This window comes from Vipera ursinii, assembly GCF_947247035.1.
Source record: "Vipera ursinii genome assembly, chromosome: 5".
NCBI lineage: Eukaryota > Metazoa > Chordata > Lepidosauria > Squamata > Viperidae > Vipera > Vipera ursinii.
Genome location: NC_139518.1, coordinates 55,468,191 through 55,489,463, shown reverse-complemented (window position 1 = coordinate 55,489,463; position 21,273 = coordinate 55,468,191). Strand labels below are relative to the sequence as shown.

The following is a 21,273-nucleotide window of genomic DNA, read 5'->3' as shown; positions in this document are numbered from 1 at the left end:
CTGAACCCGTGCTTGCCGCCCGAGACTGACCAATTGCAGGACCGGAGACGTCCTGTCTGGGTTGCTGGAGAGCCATTAGCTCTCCAGCAACGCACGTGGTGTGGTACCAAAAACACAATACATAACAGTTCTGCCCTGAGAAACACTGAGATGAGTCCTTATGAGTTAATATACTAAGCAGGGATAGGAGCATGAGCTGTCTGGAATTTCAGGACTGTTGTAATTCACATAGATTTTGAAATAATCCTATACTACTTTTGTTCTCTACAATGACACAATATGCATGATACACACCTAATTTTGGTATAGATAGCAACTTGTGAATGCCTTGAATATCAAAAGTATTTAAAATCTGTTCTTCATCCTAAAATATCAGGCTGATAACAAGGCCTAAAAAGTGCCAAAATACGTTAAAATTGTAAAGCAACTTTGCACATGAATAACCCCAAAGCCTCATAGCAGAAAGGTTTAAACATAATCCAGCATAATATTATGAAACATCTAGATAAGTAAAGATTAGCCAGTCACCAAACTGATAGCAGTATCAGCTCTGGAAATGATTAAAAAGGTAAGGGTAAAGGTTTCCCCGCACATGCGTGCTAGTCGTTTCCGACTCTAGGGGCCGGTGCTCATCTCCGTTTCAAAGCCGAAGAGCCAGCGCTTGTCCGAGGACGTCTCCGTGGTCATGTGGCCGGCATGACTAGACGCCAAAGGCGCACGGAACGCTGTTACCTTCCCACCGTAGTGGTCCCTATTTTTCTACTTGCATTTTTTTTACGTGCTTTCGAACTGCTAGGTTGGCAGAAGCTGGGACAAGTAACAGGCGCTCACTCTGCTACGCGGCACTCGGGATTTGACCCGCCAAACTGTCAACCTTCTGATTGACAGGCTCAGCATCCTAACCCACTGAGCCACCGCGTCCCTTCTAGAAATGATTATAACTAATCTAATCAACTGCTAAGGGCTAAAGAAGAGTAGAAGGTGGCTTGAGGAAATGTGAAGGGGAACCATGAATCTTGTAGATTCAAAACGTAATCCTTTTAGTAATCCAGTAACCCTGTGCATATTTCTTCCTATAAGTGTAGAAGAAAACTTTCAGCCTTGGAAGAAGATTGGCCTTCAGATGTTCCTTTTGTGGACTCTTCAGCAGGTCTTACCTTCTCAACTATAATGGTTTGATATTGGAAAGGAGTCCCATATGATCCATCCTTTTCCCTTCTTTCCAGGATCAAGCCATTGTTGTTGAGAAGGTAAGACCTGCTGAAGAGTCCACAAAAGCGACATCCGAAGGCCAATTTTCTGCCAAGGCTGAAGGTTTCTTTCTACACCTTGAGAAAGAAATCAATATATGCACAGGATTACTGGATTAGTTGTCATTTGTCTGGCGATCAATATCCCTATAGCTTTATCAGCAAAAATAATGCAACTTCTGCAATAATAGAATACCACTGATTTATATATAAAATTCTTTCAAAATGTATTCTTACTATATGAAGCTCAGAGTAACCATTGCAAAATGCTAGGAAAGGTCATAAGACAATATGGAATTTCCTCCTGTGATCAGAAAGGAAGATCCATGATTGAAAACCTGCCTGTTGAGATGGCAGAATAATCTAATCCTAGTCTTCAATTACTAAAGGTTCTCTAAGTGGGACAGGCTAGGAATGACTTTATAACAGGGGTGTCAAACTCAATTTCATCAAGGGCCGCATCAGCATTGCGGTTGCCCTCAGGGGGCCAGATGGGTGTGGCCTGGGTAGGCATGGCCTATTGGGTGGGCATGGCTAAAGTGCGTATGGCCTACTGGGTGGGCGTGGCTCTACATCGTTCGCATCAAGGGTGCCTATGGGGGCCTGGGCTGGAGTGGGACAGATCTGAGGGTCTCTGGTAGAAGGAGAGTCTCTGGGCCAGGGCCAAGGCAGTGGGGGCCGTTCCCTCACTCTTTCCAGGATGGCTTCACGGGCCGCATGAAACCACTTCGCGGGCCGGATCTGGCCCCCGGGCCTTGTGTTTGACATGTCTGCTTTATAAGATTAAAAACCTATTGCAGATAATCATCATCTGACAACCCTTTATTTATAATTCAAAGTTATAATGGCTTTGAAAAAAGTGACTTATGACTGTTTTTCACACAACCTTTCCAGCATCCCCATGGGCACATGATCAAAATTCAGATGCTTGGCAGCTGGCTCATTTTTATGACAGTTACAGTGTCCCAGGGTCATGTGATCACCTTTTGCAACTTCAGATGAGCAAAGTCAATGGGGAAGCCAGATTCATTTAACAACCGTGATACTAACTTAACATATAAGTTGTTATGTTTGCTATCAACCACTTGGAGTTTCTAAAGCTTGATTTAGACTTGTCTGCAACTGCACAGAAGCATTTACGCAGACCTATGCTGGAAAGAGGTTAATGTGTAAGGGCAGGTTGCAGATGATTGCAGATGGGTCAACACTTCCAAATCTCAACTATGTGTTGAGATGCCCTTCCTGCATGCTGATTGGTCAATCTGACTTCTTGTTGGGAGGTAGGTGGAAGGCAAGGCACGTTGTTGTTTGAGCACTGCCTAACCAGAATGTTAACATTTACAGAAATACCATTGCAACAGCTATGCAATTGTCTCCAAATGACAGACACACACATTCCCTGCATGCAGCGGCACAGAAGTCTAAATCAAGCTTATTATGAGGCCCAGACAAAAGGCTGTAATAGCTGTAGGTTCACTAGTTTGAGTATGCAAATGAAGAAGAAAAAAAGTATAGACCCATTTGTTGTTAGTTGCGAAGTCGTGTCTGATCCATCGCGACCCCATGGACAACATTCCTCCAGGCCTTCCTGTCCTCTACCATCTTCTGGCGTCCATTTAAGCTCATGCCTACTGCTTCAGTGACTCCATCCAGCCACCTCATTCTCTGTCGTCCCATTCTTCTATTGCCCTCAACCTTTCCCAGCATTAGGCTCTTCTCCAGTGAGTCCTTCCTTCTCATTAGGTGGCCAAAGTATTTGAGTTTCAACTTCAGGATCTGGCCTTCTAAAGAGCAGTCAGGGTTGATCTCCTCTAGGACTGATCGGTTTGAACGCCTTGCAGTCCAAGGGACTCGCAGTAGTCTTCTCCAGCACCATAGTTCAAAGGCTTCAATTCTTTGGCGCTCAGCCTTTTTTATGGTCCAACTTTCACAGCCATACAATGCAACTGGGAAGACCATAGCCTTGACTATACGCACTTTTGTTGGCAGGGTGATGTCTCTGCTTTTTAGTGTGCTGTCTAGATTTGCCATGGCTTTCCTCCCCAGGAGCAAGCGTCTTTTAATTTCTTGGCTACAGGCCCCATCTGCGGTGATCTTGGAGCCCAGGAAAATAAAATCTGTCACTACCTCCATTTCTTCCCCATCTATTTGCCAGGAATTGAGAGGGCTGGATGCCATGATCTTGGTTTTCTTAATGTTAAGTTTCAAGCCAAATTGATCCATAGTATCTTAAAATTTCAAAATCACAATAAGCACTAAGATGAGAATCCCATGGCTTTAGAAAGCTGTCTATAGGATTCACTGAATTGGTCCTTTCAAGATCACATAGATAGTCCTCGTCTTATGACCAAAACTGAGCCCCAAATTTCTGTTGCTGTTGTTATGTGGATTTTGCCCCAGTTTACGACCTATCTTGTCACAATTGTTAAGTGAATCACTGCATTTGTTAAATTAGCTATTCAGTTGTTAAGTGAATTTGGCGTCTCCATTTACTTTGCTTGTCAGAAGGTCACAAAAAGTGACCACTGGACTCCAGGACACTGCAACTGTCATAAATATGACTCATTTGCCAAGTATATGAATTTTGATCATGTGACCATAGAGATGCTGTAATGGTCGTAAGTGTGAAAAATGTTATAAGTCATTTTTTCTTTGTAACTTTAAATGGTCCCTAAATGAACTATTGTAAGTCAAGGACTACCTGTATTAGTGAAGGGAAACTGATGTTGGCAAACTTCCTTAAAGACTAAGAATTTTTCATATCAGGAATGTCTGCTGTGGGAAAGACTTTAAAGAAAGCATGGGAACAGGCCTGGGGATTGGTGGAAGAAGCTGTGAATCCAAATCTTTAATGTTCTCTTTGCTATGCCTGCCAACATGAAGAAAATTGACAAATGTCTTGGAACTTATCTAAATATGATCTTTGCCCTATCAAGCAAGGAAGTAGAAATGGTTTTCTGAATAAAACTACTGAGAAGGAAGAGAAAGATGCAAATGCTCCTTGCAAACATAAAGGCATCAGAACAGATAAAGTCTTGGAATTTCTGCATAAAACTAAAATGCAAATTTAAAGAGATGTACCTTGACATGTAAAGATGCTCCATACCCTTAAACAGTGTTCACCATTTTTTTCTATTCGTAGTTTGCTTTTGATAGAGAAGATTGCACCCCAGCAAATCTCTTTCTCTCTATACACACACACAACCACACACAGAGAGAGACTTTTATTTCTTTTGAGACAGAAATTGGCAATGTAAATGTTTGACACTGTTTTATCATACCTAAAACAATTACGATGATTGTGTTCAGAGCTGAGATGAAAAAAAATAATGACAGAAGATTTGTTCTAATAAGTCATATTTCAAACCATCAAGCTCTTTCAGAGGCCACATGAAGAAGCTGTTTCTCGTTACTCTTACAAATTATGATTATGCCTCCTTTTGTGTTCAACAAGGTGTAAGCATTTGGGGAACTTCATATTTTACTGTTCCATGGCCACAGAGGGAAGTCCTGGAAGAAGGTGAAGAAAAATATCCTTATATAAATCCTACATTTGCTAGTTAATTTCTCTTTTCCATCCCTTAATACATGTTTTGACAAAGTTTAAAGATTTAGACTTTTGACTGGACAAAAGGAAGAAAGATTTATAATATGCGAGTGTACATTACAAACTGTTCAGGCTGTTCTTATAATAGAAGGTCTAGGTCCAGGATAATTTATCAGAAGAAAACTTGGTTGTCTGAACCCTCCATGCTGGACTTTCTGAGCCTTCTACCCCATTCAAACGTCTAGAAATGTTTTGGGAGGTGACATAGGAGAAATTATTGGAATGTATTCTGAACTGGAAATCTCTACAACACAGAGATTGCTCTTATTTTGCATTGTTTCAGAAATGTTCCTTCTAATTTTTACCACTTATTTATTAATTGATCAATATTTTTATAATTGCAATAACCCACCTTGAACAAAACCAACTAACAATAAACAAAGTAAAAAGAAGTCTTACTGCATATGTAGCAAGAGGGCATTAGTTCATGCTTATGTATTCACTCTACTGTAGCTATTCAGAACAGCAGATCAATAGCTCCCTCCAACCACAATTAGTGGATTTCACTACGTTCAAATCCATCCTTGCTCAAGTCCCATCCTTGCTCAGATAGAAAGGATTTCTTCCTGAACTATCAAATGAAACTTGATATAAATCATGAAAATCAAGTGTTAAAATGGCTATACTTACTTACGCCCATCCTGCCCACGGGTAAGATTTATTTTTTCTGCTCCTAGTTGAGCCCAAAAGAAAGTAAACAATTGCTTGTGCCAAACAAAATCAATTCTTGAAGCATTTTCTGGATTAATTTCTACATCTGTGAGCTTTGAATAGATTTGTTCTTGCTTAAGGGTGCCCCTGTAAAAATGTGATTGAAGAAATTACAGAGCATCAGTACAGTTGTTTTTTTACAACTTCAGAATTAATTATTCCGTGATATTAATATTGCTCATTCACAATTCACCTCAATCATATTTCAGATTGGATTAGTGTTAGGATATTTAATTTAGTAGCTGGAACAGTAAAGTGTATAATGGGCCAGAACACATAGCTGTAGTTGATTGGTTGGAGAGTTCTGGCTCATACATGAGACAATCTACACTATGATTGGTTGCTGTGGGTGTAAAGGGGGAGTTTTATTTCCCCCCCCCGACCTTTTTCCTCTGTGTGTGCTCTATATCCTGTTTGATTTACGTCATTATGTTCCTGTGTTCCTGACTATCTTGTCTGCTGTAAATATAAATCTAATATATATATATTTTTATATAAAGCTATAAAATTGTTCCAGTATCTCTGACTTCATGTGGACAGCTGCAGCAGAATTCCCTGACAATGAGCAACAAAGGTTATAAAATAAACTACTAAAGATATAATAGCTTAAGCAATTTGTTTTGTACTTATAAGACAACATAGTTCACCATGAAAACTGTTCTATTTCCATTGTCTTCACCCTGAAAGCTGATTTTGTAGCCCATTTCATCAAATATTGAAGCAAAATTGACAAACTACATTGTTTTATTTTTGGAAAAAGGATAGCATTCCTAACTTCTTCACTTCCCACCTTTTTTTAGATCATATATATGTTGTTACCTTTTTAATATGTTATTTCATAAATCAGACCTTATCCTTGAATTAGGAGTTAGGATGTGTAGAAGTCCTTGGAAGTACTTTATACATGATAAATATGAAAAACTCTTAATTGAATTAGTGATATAATTATTCCTAAAATTAGCAAAACTGAAAATCTGCAACAACAAAGCATGAAATATACCTCATAATTGGATACTCCTTCATATCTCCATTTTTACTGTGGAAAACTATATTTATTTCTCCTTTCACATTTTTCATTCCATTTAGTTTGACAGATATATTATATCGCCAACCTAGATAATACGACACGTGTTGTGAATGCAGCAGTTAGATGTATACAAAATGGCTAGACATGAAATACAATTAGGCAAGGATATTCATATTTGTTAATGAAATTGAAATAAGAACTAGGGAAAAATTGATCATTTAAAAAAGCTTATAATTCTAAAGAATCTTAAGGCATTTTAAATAAATAATATTTACGAGGCTTAAATTTCTCAAGCCCATCATCCTAGTGGGAATATAGTTTTAAAAGTATTTTGTCTTAACTGTTGATAAACTGATGGTCATCTTAGCCACAAACTCAATTTAAAATCATCCCTCATCCCCAATTCTAACAGTTTAAAATGGGCTGGGATATGAAAACAAGAATTTAAATATGTAGTATTTAAACACATGTTTATTTAAAAAAACCCCGAAACATCAAACCTTCATTCAAAATTGAAAGAAAAATGATATATTTAGCAGCATAAAAACATTGTAAAACTTAGATACTTTTCTCGTCTGAATTCAAAAGTGAACTCTCTTGGGAAATACTAAAGTGTCCTCTCCAGTACTGAAAAGGATGCAATTTTGGCCTCAGAGGAAGTTTCAATAAAGGACACCAAGCAGAACATTCCAAAGAGGCATTTCTTTTTTTGAAGAATCTCAAAAAATAAGAATCTCTTATAGACTAGCTATTAAGAAGCTCATACAGAGCTTCTTGGGGGGTGGTTTTGTGTGTGTGTGTGTGTGTGTGTGTGTGTGTGTGTGTGTTGTGTGTAAAACTCTCCCTAAACATGTCTATGGAGATTCTCAGTCACCTAGGTCATGTTTATCCCACAAGTGCTTTTTCAAAAGACAACTCGACTTTGTTTTTTCTTTGAAGACATTTTGCTTCTCATCGAAGAAGCTTCTTCATTTCTGACTGACTTCAGTTCATTCAGAAAGGAAGAAGCTTCTTAGATGAGAAGCAAAACATCCTGAAAAGGAATAACAAAGCCAAGATGCCTTTTGAAAAAGCTCTTTGGGGACTCTCTTTAAACATGTTTTACTCACCCTGTATATAAAAAGATTAATTGCTTACTCTTGAAATTCTAATAAGTTTATTATTATTATTTTTTGGAAGATAAATCTTAGCAGTCTGTCTTTCCAAATTTAGAGACTTAGAACTGCCTTCTACAATATATGTATGCTATCTTTGCATATATGACCAGATAGGATAAATAATTGCTCCAGTGTGATAGTTAATCATTTACTGTAGCTAAAATTTCCAGACTGGTCGGAAGAGATTGGTTGTGAACGTAGTCATATATTCCTTACAACCTCAAACACCAAAGTGAGATCTCCATGAAGACATCCAGGTAAGAAAACATGTCAATTGCTTGCAGTCTTGTCAGCATGAACATGCATGATAATTCCATTTCCTAGTTACACATACAAACTCCATATACAGCTTTAAATTTCAGAAACATGACCCTTGTACTGACAGCCAGAATCAATCCTAAATTAGTAGATTTCTTTGCAGATTCACTGGTTACATGAGTATTCCACACATATACTATATGTGTATACTCACTGGTGAAGGGCTCCTTAAATCCGGTGTTTAGATAGTAGCTTTGATTGCTTTTCTTCAGTTTATCATAGGATTGATCAGCATAATGACCCATTACTGGGCAGCCTTCTGTGGGACATGGAAAGCAATTTCCCTAGGATAAAATAAATAGATTGGTTCCAAAGGCTTTTTTTCGAGACTTCTCACTGTTTCTACTATAAACTTTATTATACATTCAGGTATGCACTGGCTTAGCACCTCAAACTGCACATGGTAGATGTGATTACAGGTAGTCCTTGACTTATGACCCAAAATTTATGTTGCTAAATGAGACAATTGTTAAGTGAGTTTTCCCCATTTTATGACTTTTCTTGGCACATTTGTTAAGTGAATCACTGCAGTTGTTAAATTAATCAAATTGTTGTTAAGTGAATCTGGCTTTCCCATTGACTTTGCTTGTCAGAAGGTCACAAAAGGAGATCACGTGATCCCAGACACTGCAATCATCATAAATATAAGTCAACTGCCAAGTGTCTGAATTATGATCACATGGCTGCTGTGATGGCTGCAACTCTTGTAAGTGTGAAAAATGGTCATAAGTCATTTTTTCCAATGTTGTAACTTTGAAGGTCACTAAATGAACTGTTGTAAGTCAAGGACTACCTATATTTCAGTTCTGTTGGTTGCCTTGGTTGTTCTGATTCCTTCATTTATTCATACTAATGCCTCCTTCCCCCTACCCATTAGCTTACTAACAGGGAAAGGTTAAGGTAAAGGTTTAATTTTTAAAACGAGAGGTCACAAGAAGGTGGTTTGTACATATAGATTTATACCAGATCCTGGATATGGGAAAGTGGTGATGGCACCTGCCAACACCCCATTTTTGATAGGATATCCACTGTTGCCCACCAGATTTTCCGTGGCCTGTAGCTAATCCTTTTATATTTGCAGTAAACACACTTACTCAGTCCAGCTTTCCGGAAGTGAGTAGAAGAAACAGTAGCTGCAAGAAGATAACAGTATGGCAGGAGAAAAGTAACTCATTGAGAAGAATTCCCTACTCAAACCTGGAACTGGTGGCTATTTGACAGTGATGAAAATCTATTGTGTGAACAAATTCAACAGTTTGTGGCATGTCACATACTTGAGGCCTGATGCCAAGAACGAAAGCTCAGAGTTTATGGATTTGTTTTTCTTTAAAAATGTGGATTTATTCTTTAGCTATATTGAACTTTAATACAATGAACATACAGTGCCATGCTTATACTTTGAATGAAGCTGTTTAAAGAAATTAATTGGATTGAACCAGGGCAGAATAGCATGCTTACCGCTTGAAAAGATTTGTATGATTTGCAGGGATAGGCCAGGAACCCACTAGGGTAGAGAATGCTGTATTTGTAGTACTCATGACTTCGTGAGTGATGGCAATTCCCAACCATACGAATCTCTAGCAAAGGAAATAACTCTATCATTGCTTGCAATATAATAGAAGCCACAATGTCATTCTGTTCTGCTTTGTCCACTACAAGTGACTTTGTTTTAATTAAAATGCTAAGCTTATTCTCATTTACCATCTTTCAGCCCACCTTACTTCACAGAGCTATTATTGTGAGGATAAAAGTAACAAAGGGACTGGTATGTGCAGCTTCAGGGAGTTCATGGAGAAGAGGTGAAATATAGATCAAATGCGTACATTATTGTGAGCATAAATAAATTAGTAGAAGAAGGAATTATAATGGCTATCGTGGTAGCTATTGGTTGGGAGACTGATAAAAGTCTAAGATAACTTGTTTAGTAAAAATTATATGCTGCATAATAGGCTAAATGTGGCCCTTTCACCGTCTTTGTTGGACCACCAGAGCTTTTCAAGATTGTCACACCAAAATGCCATCAAATTGTGAAATAATAGCACTTCGATTTTCAGTGGACAACGAAATGAAATTACTCTGATAGGCTTCAAACGTCTGTAAAACGTAAAACATTTTCCACCATTTCCTCCATGGGTGATTTCATTTCATCTTGTGAATCCCATGGCAGACCATATAATATTTTAAAGAGTACAGGCTCCGTGCACAAAAACATTATTTATTTTTAGAAGATTATTGTTTCAAATGATATTTGTCCCAATCTGCTTTGGATTTGTGTCCATTGTTTTGTTTTGTTTTTCATTATTCTTCAAATACATTCTCTTGCTAATTGGCAGTGAGGCCAAGGCTCTAAGGTGTGAATATCCAGTGTAGTAATGGCAGTTTTGCTGCAAGATTGATAGGGAGGAATTGGTACATTGGTGCATAGAATGCATAGAATGTCATACTCTTATTTAAGGGTTGAATATATATTATAGAATTAAACATTTATCTGTTTGTTTCTGCCCGTGGTGTGAAACACCATGTAGAGGAAAAAGATCTTTGTCATCCTTGTTATAAATTGCCTAGAATAAATAAATATTTCTTAACCTTGGAATGGCCTCATTGTTGGTAGGAGTAGGCAAAGCACTTCAAGAACAAAGTAAGGGAAACTTTTCCTCCTTGTCTTTGTTGAACCAAATGAGATAAAGTTACTGAAAATAACTTTATTGTGATTAATGGTAGTTTGAGCCCATACCAACTTGTCAGAACCCCCCCCCCCCCATGAGATGGAGACTTCACTGGAACGGTGCTGCATAGTCACTGGTTTGAAGGGTGTTGCTCTCTGTTATCACTTTGGAGTTCCCTTGTTAGCAGAAGGGGCACACAATCTTTTTTTTTCTTTTCTTCTTTCATATCTTTAGTAGTTCTGAACATTATGTTGTTATTTCTTATATTCAGTGCTTTTTTTCTAAAAAAAAAAAGTGCCGGAACTCTCATCTTGGAGGGCGCAGGAGGCGGGGGGGCAGCGCTGCTGCGGTCACGGGTGGGAGGGGTGTTGGTGGCGGGCTGCCCCCTGGGGCCAGAGCCGGCACGGCTGATGCTGTGGGAGCAGCGGGGCCCTCTCTATATGGCGGGGCTGCGCGGTGCGAGTGGCGGAGGTGGTGCGGGCCAGGCGATGCAGAAAAAAGCCCTGCTTTTATGTTTTAATCTTATAATTTTAAAAATATTGTAACTTGCCCCAAACCTCGCCATGTGATTTGCTACAAATATTATATAATCGGTAAATAAAGGTAGAACATATGTTAAATATACATCAAATGATAATATGTTTCCCTACAAAGTCAATTCTTGCTCAATGACAGACCAAGGAGTTAACTCGGAAAGGCAAGAGGAAAATCTAGAAGAGGTCTGTGCAACTTGTAGAAGGGAAAAGCCCAAACTGATAAATTAAAAATCTTTGTGGTCTGCAAAGGAATGCTGGTGGGCTAATCAATGATTTGGTGACTAGAGGAGCATCTACAGCAGGGGTGTCAAACTCAATTTCATTGAGGGCCGCATCAGCATTGCAGTTGCCCTCAGGGGGCCGGGTGGGTGTGGCATGGGTGGGTGTGGCCTACTGGGTGGGCATGGCTAGAGTGCATATGGCCTACTGGGTGGGCGTGGCCAGCTCTACATTGTTCGCATCAAGGGTGCCTATGGGGGCCTGGGCAGGAGTGGGACAGATCTGAGGGTCTCTGGCAGAAGGAGGGTCTCTGGGCCAGGGCCAAGGCAGTGGGGGCCGTTCCCTCACTGTTTCCAGGATGGCTTCGCGGGCCACATGAAACCACTTCGCGGGCCGGATCTGGCCCCCGGGCCTTGTGTTTGACATGTTTGATCTACAGTGTTGGAGTTCATGGTCATGGTAAGCCATGGAGGCACTAGGCAACATTACTTTCAGGGCAGTGGTGGTGATTTTATTACTTTTTTTTTTAAGTCTGTGCTCTGTCCAAGGGTGCTTGGTAGGCTGCATGTACAGGCCTGGTCTAGAATTTATTTTGGAGCATTCAACTATCTAGAGCAGGCATGTCAAACTCATTTTGTTTGAGGCAACTTCTTATAAAAGAATTGCCATTAATTTGTTTTAATAAAATAATTTAAATCAATTTTTCACTTGATTTCAAATTAAATGAATTATATTGGTTAACAATGAGATTTTTTTAGTACAGTTGCCAAATGCAATAAACTGGTTTTAGGTATATGTGTGCACTAATTATTTCAACACCAATACATTTTAACAACATATTCTATTTGTAAATGAATGCAAATGCAAATTATACAATTTTTGTGCAAAAATAAAACAAAATAACAGATTTAAGAGCTGTTATCATTAGTTATCCTTAGATAAAAAATAATTCCATCATCCAAAACTTTGTTATACTGTTGCAGAGATGTTAACATAGGAAATAGATTATTTTGCTATCTAATTTTACCTTCCGAAAGACAGAAGCAGATGAAAAATGTGAGGTTCTTTCCTGTTCGCTTTTCTGAATTAGCTGTTTTACATTCTAAAAGTTTAGTTCCTAAAGAAGTAATCCTGTAAATAATTTTAATGTCCTCTTCTAGTGCAGGCTCTTTTATGACTCAAGGACTTCAACTCCCAGAGTTCCTGAGCCAGCATGGCTCAGCTTGGAAACCTCTCCCTTTCCCCTCAGCATGGCTGGCTCAGGATTTCTGGGAGTTGAAGTCCACGAGTCATAAAAATGGGCCAAGATTGGCTTTCAGAGGGAGCTTTTTTTTTTTGCAAAAAAAAGGTGCCGGAACGTCGTTCTGAGCGTTCTATGAGAAAAAAAGCCCTGCTTATATTTATTTATTTATTTATTTATTTATTTATTTATTTATTTAATCCCATTTATATCCCGCCCTTCTCCGAGGACTCAGGGCGGCTTACAATTTTAAGCACAAACCAAAACCTTAAGTACTCATAAAAGGTAAAAGTAAAGGTTCCCCCACACATCCGTGCTAGTCGTTTCCAGCTCTAGGGGCCGGTGCTCATCTCCGTTTCAAAGCCGAAGAGCCAGCGCTTGTCCGAGGACGTCTCCGTGGTCATGTGGCCGGCATGACTAGATGCCAAAGGCACATGGAACGCTGTTACCTTCCCACCGTAGTGGTCCCTATTTTTCTACTTGCATTTTTACGTGCTTTCGAACTGCTAGGTTGGCAGAAGCTGGGATGAGTAACAGGCGCTCAGTCTGTTACATGGCACTCGGGATTTGACCCGCCAAACTGACGACCTTCTGATAAGCTCAGCGTCCTAACCCACTGAGCCACCGCATGCTTACTAAGTAGCCATAACCGGGTGCTCATTACTTCTGAATCCCCAAAAACCTGAAACCCAATCCTGATGGGTAGGGAACAGAGCAATTAATTCTACCCAATCCTAAGAGACTCAGTCTGGGTTAGAGTTATATTGCCAGTATAACGCTTATGAATGAAAATGCTGAAGATGAAGATAGGGTTACCTTTAGGAAAATGAGGACAGGGTTATTTTACCTTCCTGTTTCTGATCCTGTTCTCTTACATTACATCCAACCATAAACTTTCCACCATTAGGATAAAAGTCCATATCACCAGTGGCGTTAAACATCCCAAATCCTGTAATAAATTCAAAATATGTGACATGATTAATCACTGTTGTTGCTTCTGTCACAACATTCAGTCATATCTGGCCATTACCTAAAGGAAATCGGGCCCCATTGCTGTGTATGACATCCACAAATCCAGCATCAGAAGGATCTAGCCGCACCATCTCAGGGAATCCTTCAAAACCAACTGCTGCTGGGTCTAAGCCTAAAGAGAGAAAAAATAATAATAGTAACAATCCCATAAGGAAAGATAAAGTGAAAGAATAAGATAAAATTGCACAAGATAAAATAGAAGAATTTTATGAAGTCAATGGATTATATCAAATACATAATACATATCCAAAATGTAAATAGATAAAAAGAAAACAGAACTTCCTAATAGATCATTACCTCTACAGTTAACTCCAAACTGATCAAAGTATTCTGTCCTCTTTGAGAGGCCATTGGAATGAAGGGCATGGAAGACTCCTTACTGAGGATGTGGAGGTTTGTTCCTGCAAGAATGTGCAGATTTGTTCCCTGTTTCTCCTGGGTGCCCCAATATTTTTTTTAGATTTTAAAGAAGGGTCTAAATAAGCACCCCTTTCTGGGAAGATCAATTTGCATTGACAAGAATGTGTCCAGTTTCTTTAATGGCTGGTGCTCCACAAATGCCCAATCTGTCTTCAATTGGGACTCCATGAAACCTCCCATGCTTTACCATGGAGTCCAGTTGTTTGAATTAAGCTCTAGAAACAACTCTTCTGAGATGTTGAGGCATATGTTAGTTGTTAAACATTTTTCTGATTGAGAGGGTGATTTATGATGAGCCAGCCCTTCAAAGATTTGACACTTTGAAGTGCTGCAATGTCATCTTGGGCAACCACATCAATAACTCTTTGTTTGAAAGCTTCCTTGGCCTTTAGATCTGGAAACTGGACGGAGAATCCATATTGAGGGATAACATTTGAAAACTGGGTGGCCCAAGTGCAAAGTTGCTTGTTGCATATTTGTTCTTCAAAGTACAGCTTGGATAGTCTATTTGGGTCCATGGATAGGATCTTCAGCCGGTAATTAAATAAATACTTTAATTATTAAATGGCTTTGTATTCCCAACTCTGCCCTTTCTGCTGGGGCTGACTTAGAGTTATCCACCCCCAACATGCATTTCAGAAAAGTAGACTATATCAGGTTCCTATAAAGGGCATTTATATATTCCCCACAATTCTGCACCATATGTGGTCATTGGGACAATTTTGCTATTATATACCTTTATGACTGGAATTAGAAAATAGGGTTGGTAAATTGCTTTCTGGAATTGGCATAAGCTGTAGCCTTTGAAGAACTCCCCTTAAAATGCGGGAGCCAGGAACCTGTTTCTGTGAAAATAAGTCCTAAGTATAAATAGGAACTTACTTGTTTTATGCATCCCCTCTCTAGGCTCCAACCTGGTCCACTTCTTTCCAAAAATAACTATCTTGATGTTCAGGTAGTTGAGTGCACAGTCTGTACTAAACCTGTGCAACAGTCTTTACATCCCTACTGGATGCATGACATCAATATCATGTCATCAGAATAAAGCAGAATGTTTACATTTTTGTTTTTAATTTAAGACATATGCACATCGGAAGAGTGAACTAATGTTGGGGTCTCATTGATGTACAGGTTAAACAGAATGGGGGACAGACATGCTTTTTTGGTGCTAATTTTTCCAGTTAGGGATCCATGCATTCCTATGCTTACCCTTAGGCATGAGTTTGAGAGTAATTACTTGATTAAAGAGAGGAGTCTGAAGTCCACGATCAAATCCATACGTTTCTTCCAAAGAAGATCCCTATTTATTGAATTGAATGTTGCACTGAGATCTATAAAGGCTGTAAACAGTTGGCTCCTTTTAATTATGCATTTTTCTATTAAATGACATAAAATGGAGCACTTGTCAATAGTGGAGTGACCTGATCTAAAACCAGTTTTGTCTTTGGGAAGCAGATCCTTTTCAATTACCCTATCCTTAATGTTATGTAAATGATATTTAGTATTTTGGAGGTAGAAGATCTTCTCGGGGAGCCTTGTTGGGCTTCAGGGTCTAAATTAGACCTCTACTTTCCCATTCAGTCACTGGAGGCCATGGTGGAGTAGAGCTACAGGCCTTCTGTTGATCATCTTGTGTATCTTCTAGTCCACTACAACTTGGGGAAGTGCATAATTGACTATAATATTCCTCTCATGTGGAAGCAGGTATAGAGGTGTCCAGGGAGAACCTAGTAAAGGTAAAGGTTCCCCCGCACATGCGTGCTAGTCGTTTCCAACTCTAGGGGCCGGTGCTCATCTCCGTTTCAAAGCTGAAGAGCCAGCGCTTGTCCGAGGACGTCTCCGTGGTCATGTGGCCAGCATGACTAGATGCCAAAGGCGCACGGAACGCTGTTACCTTCCCACTGTAGTGGTCCCTATTTTTCTACTTGCATTTTTACGTGCTTTTGAACTGCTAGGTTGGCAGAAGCTGGGTCGAGTAACAGGCGCTCACTCTGTTACGCGGCACTCGGGATTCGACCCGCCAAACTGCCGACCTTCTGATTGACAAGCTCAGTGTCCTAACCCACTGAGCCATCGCGTCCCTTAGGGAGAACCTATGTTCCCATAATAGACCTACAACTGAGTGCCAGAAAATGGCTGGGTTTGGATTTTTGGCTACTTACTCTAAATTTAACCAGAAAGAGGAAAAGCATTGAGGCTTCTTCAACTTAATGGTTTCCTGTACTCTTGACTGAGAGCTAGCATGGCAACATAATTATTTTTTGATGGATAGTTTTATGTTGTATGCACAGCTAGCCTCAGGTTGTTTTTCCTCAGAGAGCCATACTCTCAGTCAAACCAACCAGAGCCTTTTATCTTCTAGATCCTTCTAGGTAGGGCCTTTTAAGTTAAGAATTTTCTTTGCTTTGCATTTAGGTTTTTACGGGCTGTTAAAAACAATGATGACATCTGTGCAAGATGAGGTAACTGTGTTTACCAGAGTCAGGCCTTGATCAGATTTCATGTGTTCAGTCAAAAGCCTTATATCCACTCTGTCCTGATGGATCTCTACATGAAATGAAACTCATATATCAGCTGTGGTGTGGGGTTTGCGGTCTGATGCCCACAGAAATTAACAACTGGTTGGTGGTCACTATTCTTTCTTACATAAATCCAGAAGTCTGAGAAAAGAGGCACATTATTGTTAGAGACACATATGAAATCTGAAGCACTACTTGATTTCTTTTGATGGTAAGTAAAGGAATATACAAAATTTTGGACTTTGCTCCTTAAGATTTGCAAGTTACACTTGCATACCAGATTTAACAGCTCCATACTGGCAGAGTTTCTTGCCTTCTCCCTAAAGGACCGTAAAGGTAATAGGGAATGAAATTCTTTGGGAATGTTCAGATTACTAATCAGATCTTGACTGAAGGCCCATATTCAATTTTTGTAGTTGCCCATCTCAGTCCTATCATCCTTCAACATGATGGACATCTAAATTTTGATACATCTATATTCAGCATGGCCTCTCTTTCTTTTTTCTAAAAAAGCCTTCCAGCAAAAAACAAAGAAAAAATGCCAGTTGCAACTGCAACTCACTCTGCAGCTTTTCCAAATGTTAAAATAAAGTTAAAATAGTGCCAGTACAGAGTGTCCAGTAGAGAAACAACAGAAAGACAAGGAGAATGAGAGAGATGGAATGGTTTAATAGCATAACAGGATATGTGTATATTGCCAGGACCAACTCAACCAACTTGGTGGAGCAGTGGGTTAATGCCTCCTTAAGTAACACCAGCTGCCTGCAATTAGTGCAGGTTCGAGTCCCACCAGGCTCAAGGTTGACTCAGCCTTCCATCCTTCCGAGGTAGGTAAAATGAGGACCCAGATTGTTGGGGGCAATTAAGCTGACTTTGTAATAATGCCGCTTAGGGGGTGTGTGTGAAAGCCCTAATAAGCAGGCATATACATAGAATGAAGGCTACTGCTAAGCTTGTAAGCCACCCTGAGTCTTCGGAGAAGGGCGGGATATAAATGGAATTAAAATAAAAAAATAAAAAATAAATATTCCTGCGTGGCTATCCAGCTTTTTGTGTCAGCAGAACAAGATGTTACACCAGCTTCTTATTCTTCTAATTGATTTGTTCAGTGAAAATTAGAAACAGATATTGTTAGTCTCTTCAAATAGCTTCTTTCCTGAATTGAAATTCAGGTAGTCCTCAACCACAATTGAGTCTAAAATTTCTGTTGTTAAGTGAGACGGTCACTAAATGAACTGTTGTAAGTGGAGAACTACCCAGAGATAAAAAGATCACAATCTCCAACCTGCCTGAAACTGGGAAATAAAAAAGGAAATAAATAATGCATGTTGCCTTTTGAAATTGGGCATGTTGGCTGCAATTAATGCTGTCATATATGTATATGTGCAAGCATATATACAGTATATGTGTGTGTGTGTGTGCATACACATACATATACATAAATACATACATATATGACAGCATTAATTGCAGCCAACATGCTCAATTTCACACATTACACACACACACACACACACACACACACACACATAATGGATAATGTGATTATGAAAAGATTAGCAGCATTTCTTAAGCAGGATGCTTAATACGTGTCACAGGAAGGCTAAGAGTCATATTTTACCTTTAACCTGGTTACGTTTCCCAGATTGATTGACTTCCACTTCAAGCCTTCCTGTATTTCAATCAAGATTGCAATGAGTAATAACTTGGGATAACATACCACTTATTCTTCCAATGGCAGGAGAATTTTTGCCAACATATCGAAGTCGTCTTCCAGCTTCTCCAGCAGTATGAGCCCCGAGACTATGGCCAATGAGATGGACGTTGGAAGGACAATACTGATACATTTTCTAGTAATTCAAGAAATGGGACAATGATTAGCAAGCAAAACAGCATTCTGATCATTTGCAGATGAAGCAGAATTTTCCTGTATCATAATAAAATTAACCTACTTTTAGGTTTCATGATGATGTTGATTACATTTACCACAGTTCTCTACACCTCCTTCTCTTCGAAATATATACAAACCACCAGACAGACTTTGATCCATGGTTTAAACAGAATATTCTGAGCAAATATTTTTACCTATTAAAATTGTATGAAATTGCAATATAGTACTCCAAAATTAAATAATTTATAAGATTTAGAATAATTTCAGTTGGACTATGTAATATAGTGTTTATATGAAAGTAAATCAGTGCTCAAGTGTTTGATTAAAATGTTTAGGATGGATAGAAGTTATATAAATTTGTCAGAAGAATTCAGTGCCCTTTCTATTTTGTGTGAAATAATGTTTCTCAAGAAGAAATACTGTTTCTATTAGATTTAGCCACAAGACTTCAAAAGACAGAAATGCCATGGATGAGCATAGATAATAATTTTTCATATTGTTATTAACCAAAGAGGTTTCAGTAAAAAATGTTTTTAACTAAAACTATTGACCTGATGTTACAGAATTTTACATTTTGTTTATTAATTGTTTCTTAATTTTTATTGCATGCTTGATTATTATCTCACTTATTGGAACACTAACATTATTATTATGTACACAATAAATGTGAAATCATATCTGCCAATTATGCAATATCTTGTCAACTTTGATTTTCAGATTTTCATATTTTGTGATCTTCTCTAATGCTTTGCCTTCTATTCTGCTATCCCCTGGTATCAGTACATAAATTATCCACACTATTTTCTTTTCAACTAAGGCTAAATCTGGTGTGTCTACATTTTATCAGTTCATATATGGAAATCCCATAATATTTTAACCTGCTCATTTTCAACTAATTTTTCAACTATATGTTCCCCCAACTTTTCATTATTCATTACCATGACATATTTTACAGATTTTCCAGTGAATTATTTTGGCAACTGTGTTATGTTATTGTTTATATTTAGTTTATATTATCTTCCTGCAGATGCTGAATATGATCTATTGAGTACATATTATATAATGATTGTATCTATGATTGTTATATTGCACATGGAACTTGTGGCAATTCATAAGAGTTTTAAGAATAAATTTGAATTACTAAAAGATCAGGGACAAAGCGCTTTGTCATTTGACTCATCTGAGAACTGCTAGGTTCTTATAGTAACCCACTTGCAGAATTCCTTAAGATGTGACAAGCACATTAATAACAGCATTTTGAAAAGTCCTCAAACCAATTTAACAAGCTACATATTCCCTACAGGATGTATCTGATTAATTTGCTTCAGATTTGGTTTGGAGTACTGATGTTTTTCCCATTTGTTGGTTTATTATTTTTATATAAACATTCTTCAGAAATTTTAGTGCTTAAATATTGTCTAGTTTTTTTTAAGAAAAGAAGGGTATTAATGCCAAAAAATGCACTGTGTAACACCATGGGGAAACCTTTAAAAATTAGCATCCATTTTATTCTAGATTTTAACACGTTCATATGAGAATCTGAAAAGATGCATGGTGCTGTCCAACCTTGGCAATTTTAAGAGTTACAGACTTGTGGAATTCTGGGAGTTGAAATCCACAGGTCTTAAAGTTGCCAAGGCTGGACATCCCTGGCATAGAGGCTTGATCTAAACCAGTGATGGCGAACCTTTTAGAGACCGAGTGCCCAAACTGCAACCCCAAACCCACTTATGTATTGTTGGGTAGGGGTGGGTGTGGCCCATTGGGTGGGCATGGCTGCGGTGGTAACGGCAGACTAGGTGGGACTAAAAAGTTTAATCAATCAATTCCAACTTTGCGAGATCTTTTTTGTTCCTGCAAGAACTTGAAATTGATCGATTGAACTTTTTTTTTTTTGCACACAGCGGCGGAGGCCTAAAGTGAAAAGTTTTATAAAACCCAGCTTGAAGGCCTAGGACTGGGATGATGGTGTGCGTGCCCACAGAGAGGGCTCTGCGTGCCACCTGTGGCATGTGTGCCATAAGTTCGCCACCACTGATCTAAACATTCCTATTTTAATATATAAAATGCTTTTAAGTTTATTTTGTACAATTAATACAATTAATTTACATTGGTAAATAGAGAATATGTCATTTCTGCAGGTAATATCAGGGCCTTCAATGTTTCATAATATATTTAACTTAAAATCTCACCTTCATAGTAAAGATAAATTTAGCTATCACCGCTCCAAGAACACGGATATTGCTGCCAGCAATGAAATAAGTGCATTTAGCTCCATCTTCCCAGTCAACAGCAAAACAGTTAATGTCTTCCACATCCACCAGAAGCTATAGCATTAAAGTGATGTATAAAAAAAATTACATTTGGATGATGAATGTCAACAAAATAGATCCTTTAAAAAAATGCCTGATCACAGAGTTCTTAAGATCCACAGGGATTTGTAATTCAGCCCCAGGCCACACAGTCCTGGGTCATACCAATTTCCTGCACATTAGCACATATAATAAACATCATAGTGCTTTATGAGTAGATAACAACTGATCTGTAAAATATTCCTACTGAAATCTTATGACTCATGAAAATAAAAAAACTCCAGTTGCATAATGTGAAGAAAAACAATAAAACCTAGCAAATGATCCAAGGGCATTATTATAAATAAATATGATTATTTTAAAGCAAC

General features: G+C 38.6%; 1 protein-coding gene across 1 annotated transcript in view; it reads right to left on the bottom strand.

Annotated features, from left to right (window-relative positions):
• Positions 1–4,696: 4,696 nt before the first annotated feature.
• The window catches only part of LOC310640858 (pancreatic lipase-related protein 2-like), a gene marked incomplete at both ends in the record, with an annotated part of 28,438 nt that continues 11,861 nt past the window's right edge, over positions 4,697–21,273 (bottom strand). The window contains 9 exons of the mRNA XM_083363395.1: positions 4,697–4,760; positions 5,488–5,655; positions 6,569–6,680; positions 8,225–8,354; positions 9,529–9,647; positions 13,579–13,680; positions 13,762–13,875; positions 18,423–18,552; positions 20,786–20,920. Coding sequence (XP_083219521.1) covers positions 4,697–4,760; positions 5,488–5,655; positions 6,569–6,680; positions 8,225–8,354; positions 9,529–9,647; positions 13,579–13,680; positions 13,762–13,875; positions 18,423–18,552; positions 20,786–20,920 — 1,074 coding nt within the window. The remainder of the gene's footprint in view (positions 4,761–5,487; positions 5,656–6,568; positions 6,681–8,224; positions 8,355–9,528; positions 9,648–13,578; positions 13,681–13,761; positions 13,876–18,422; positions 18,553–20,785; positions 20,921–21,273) is intronic.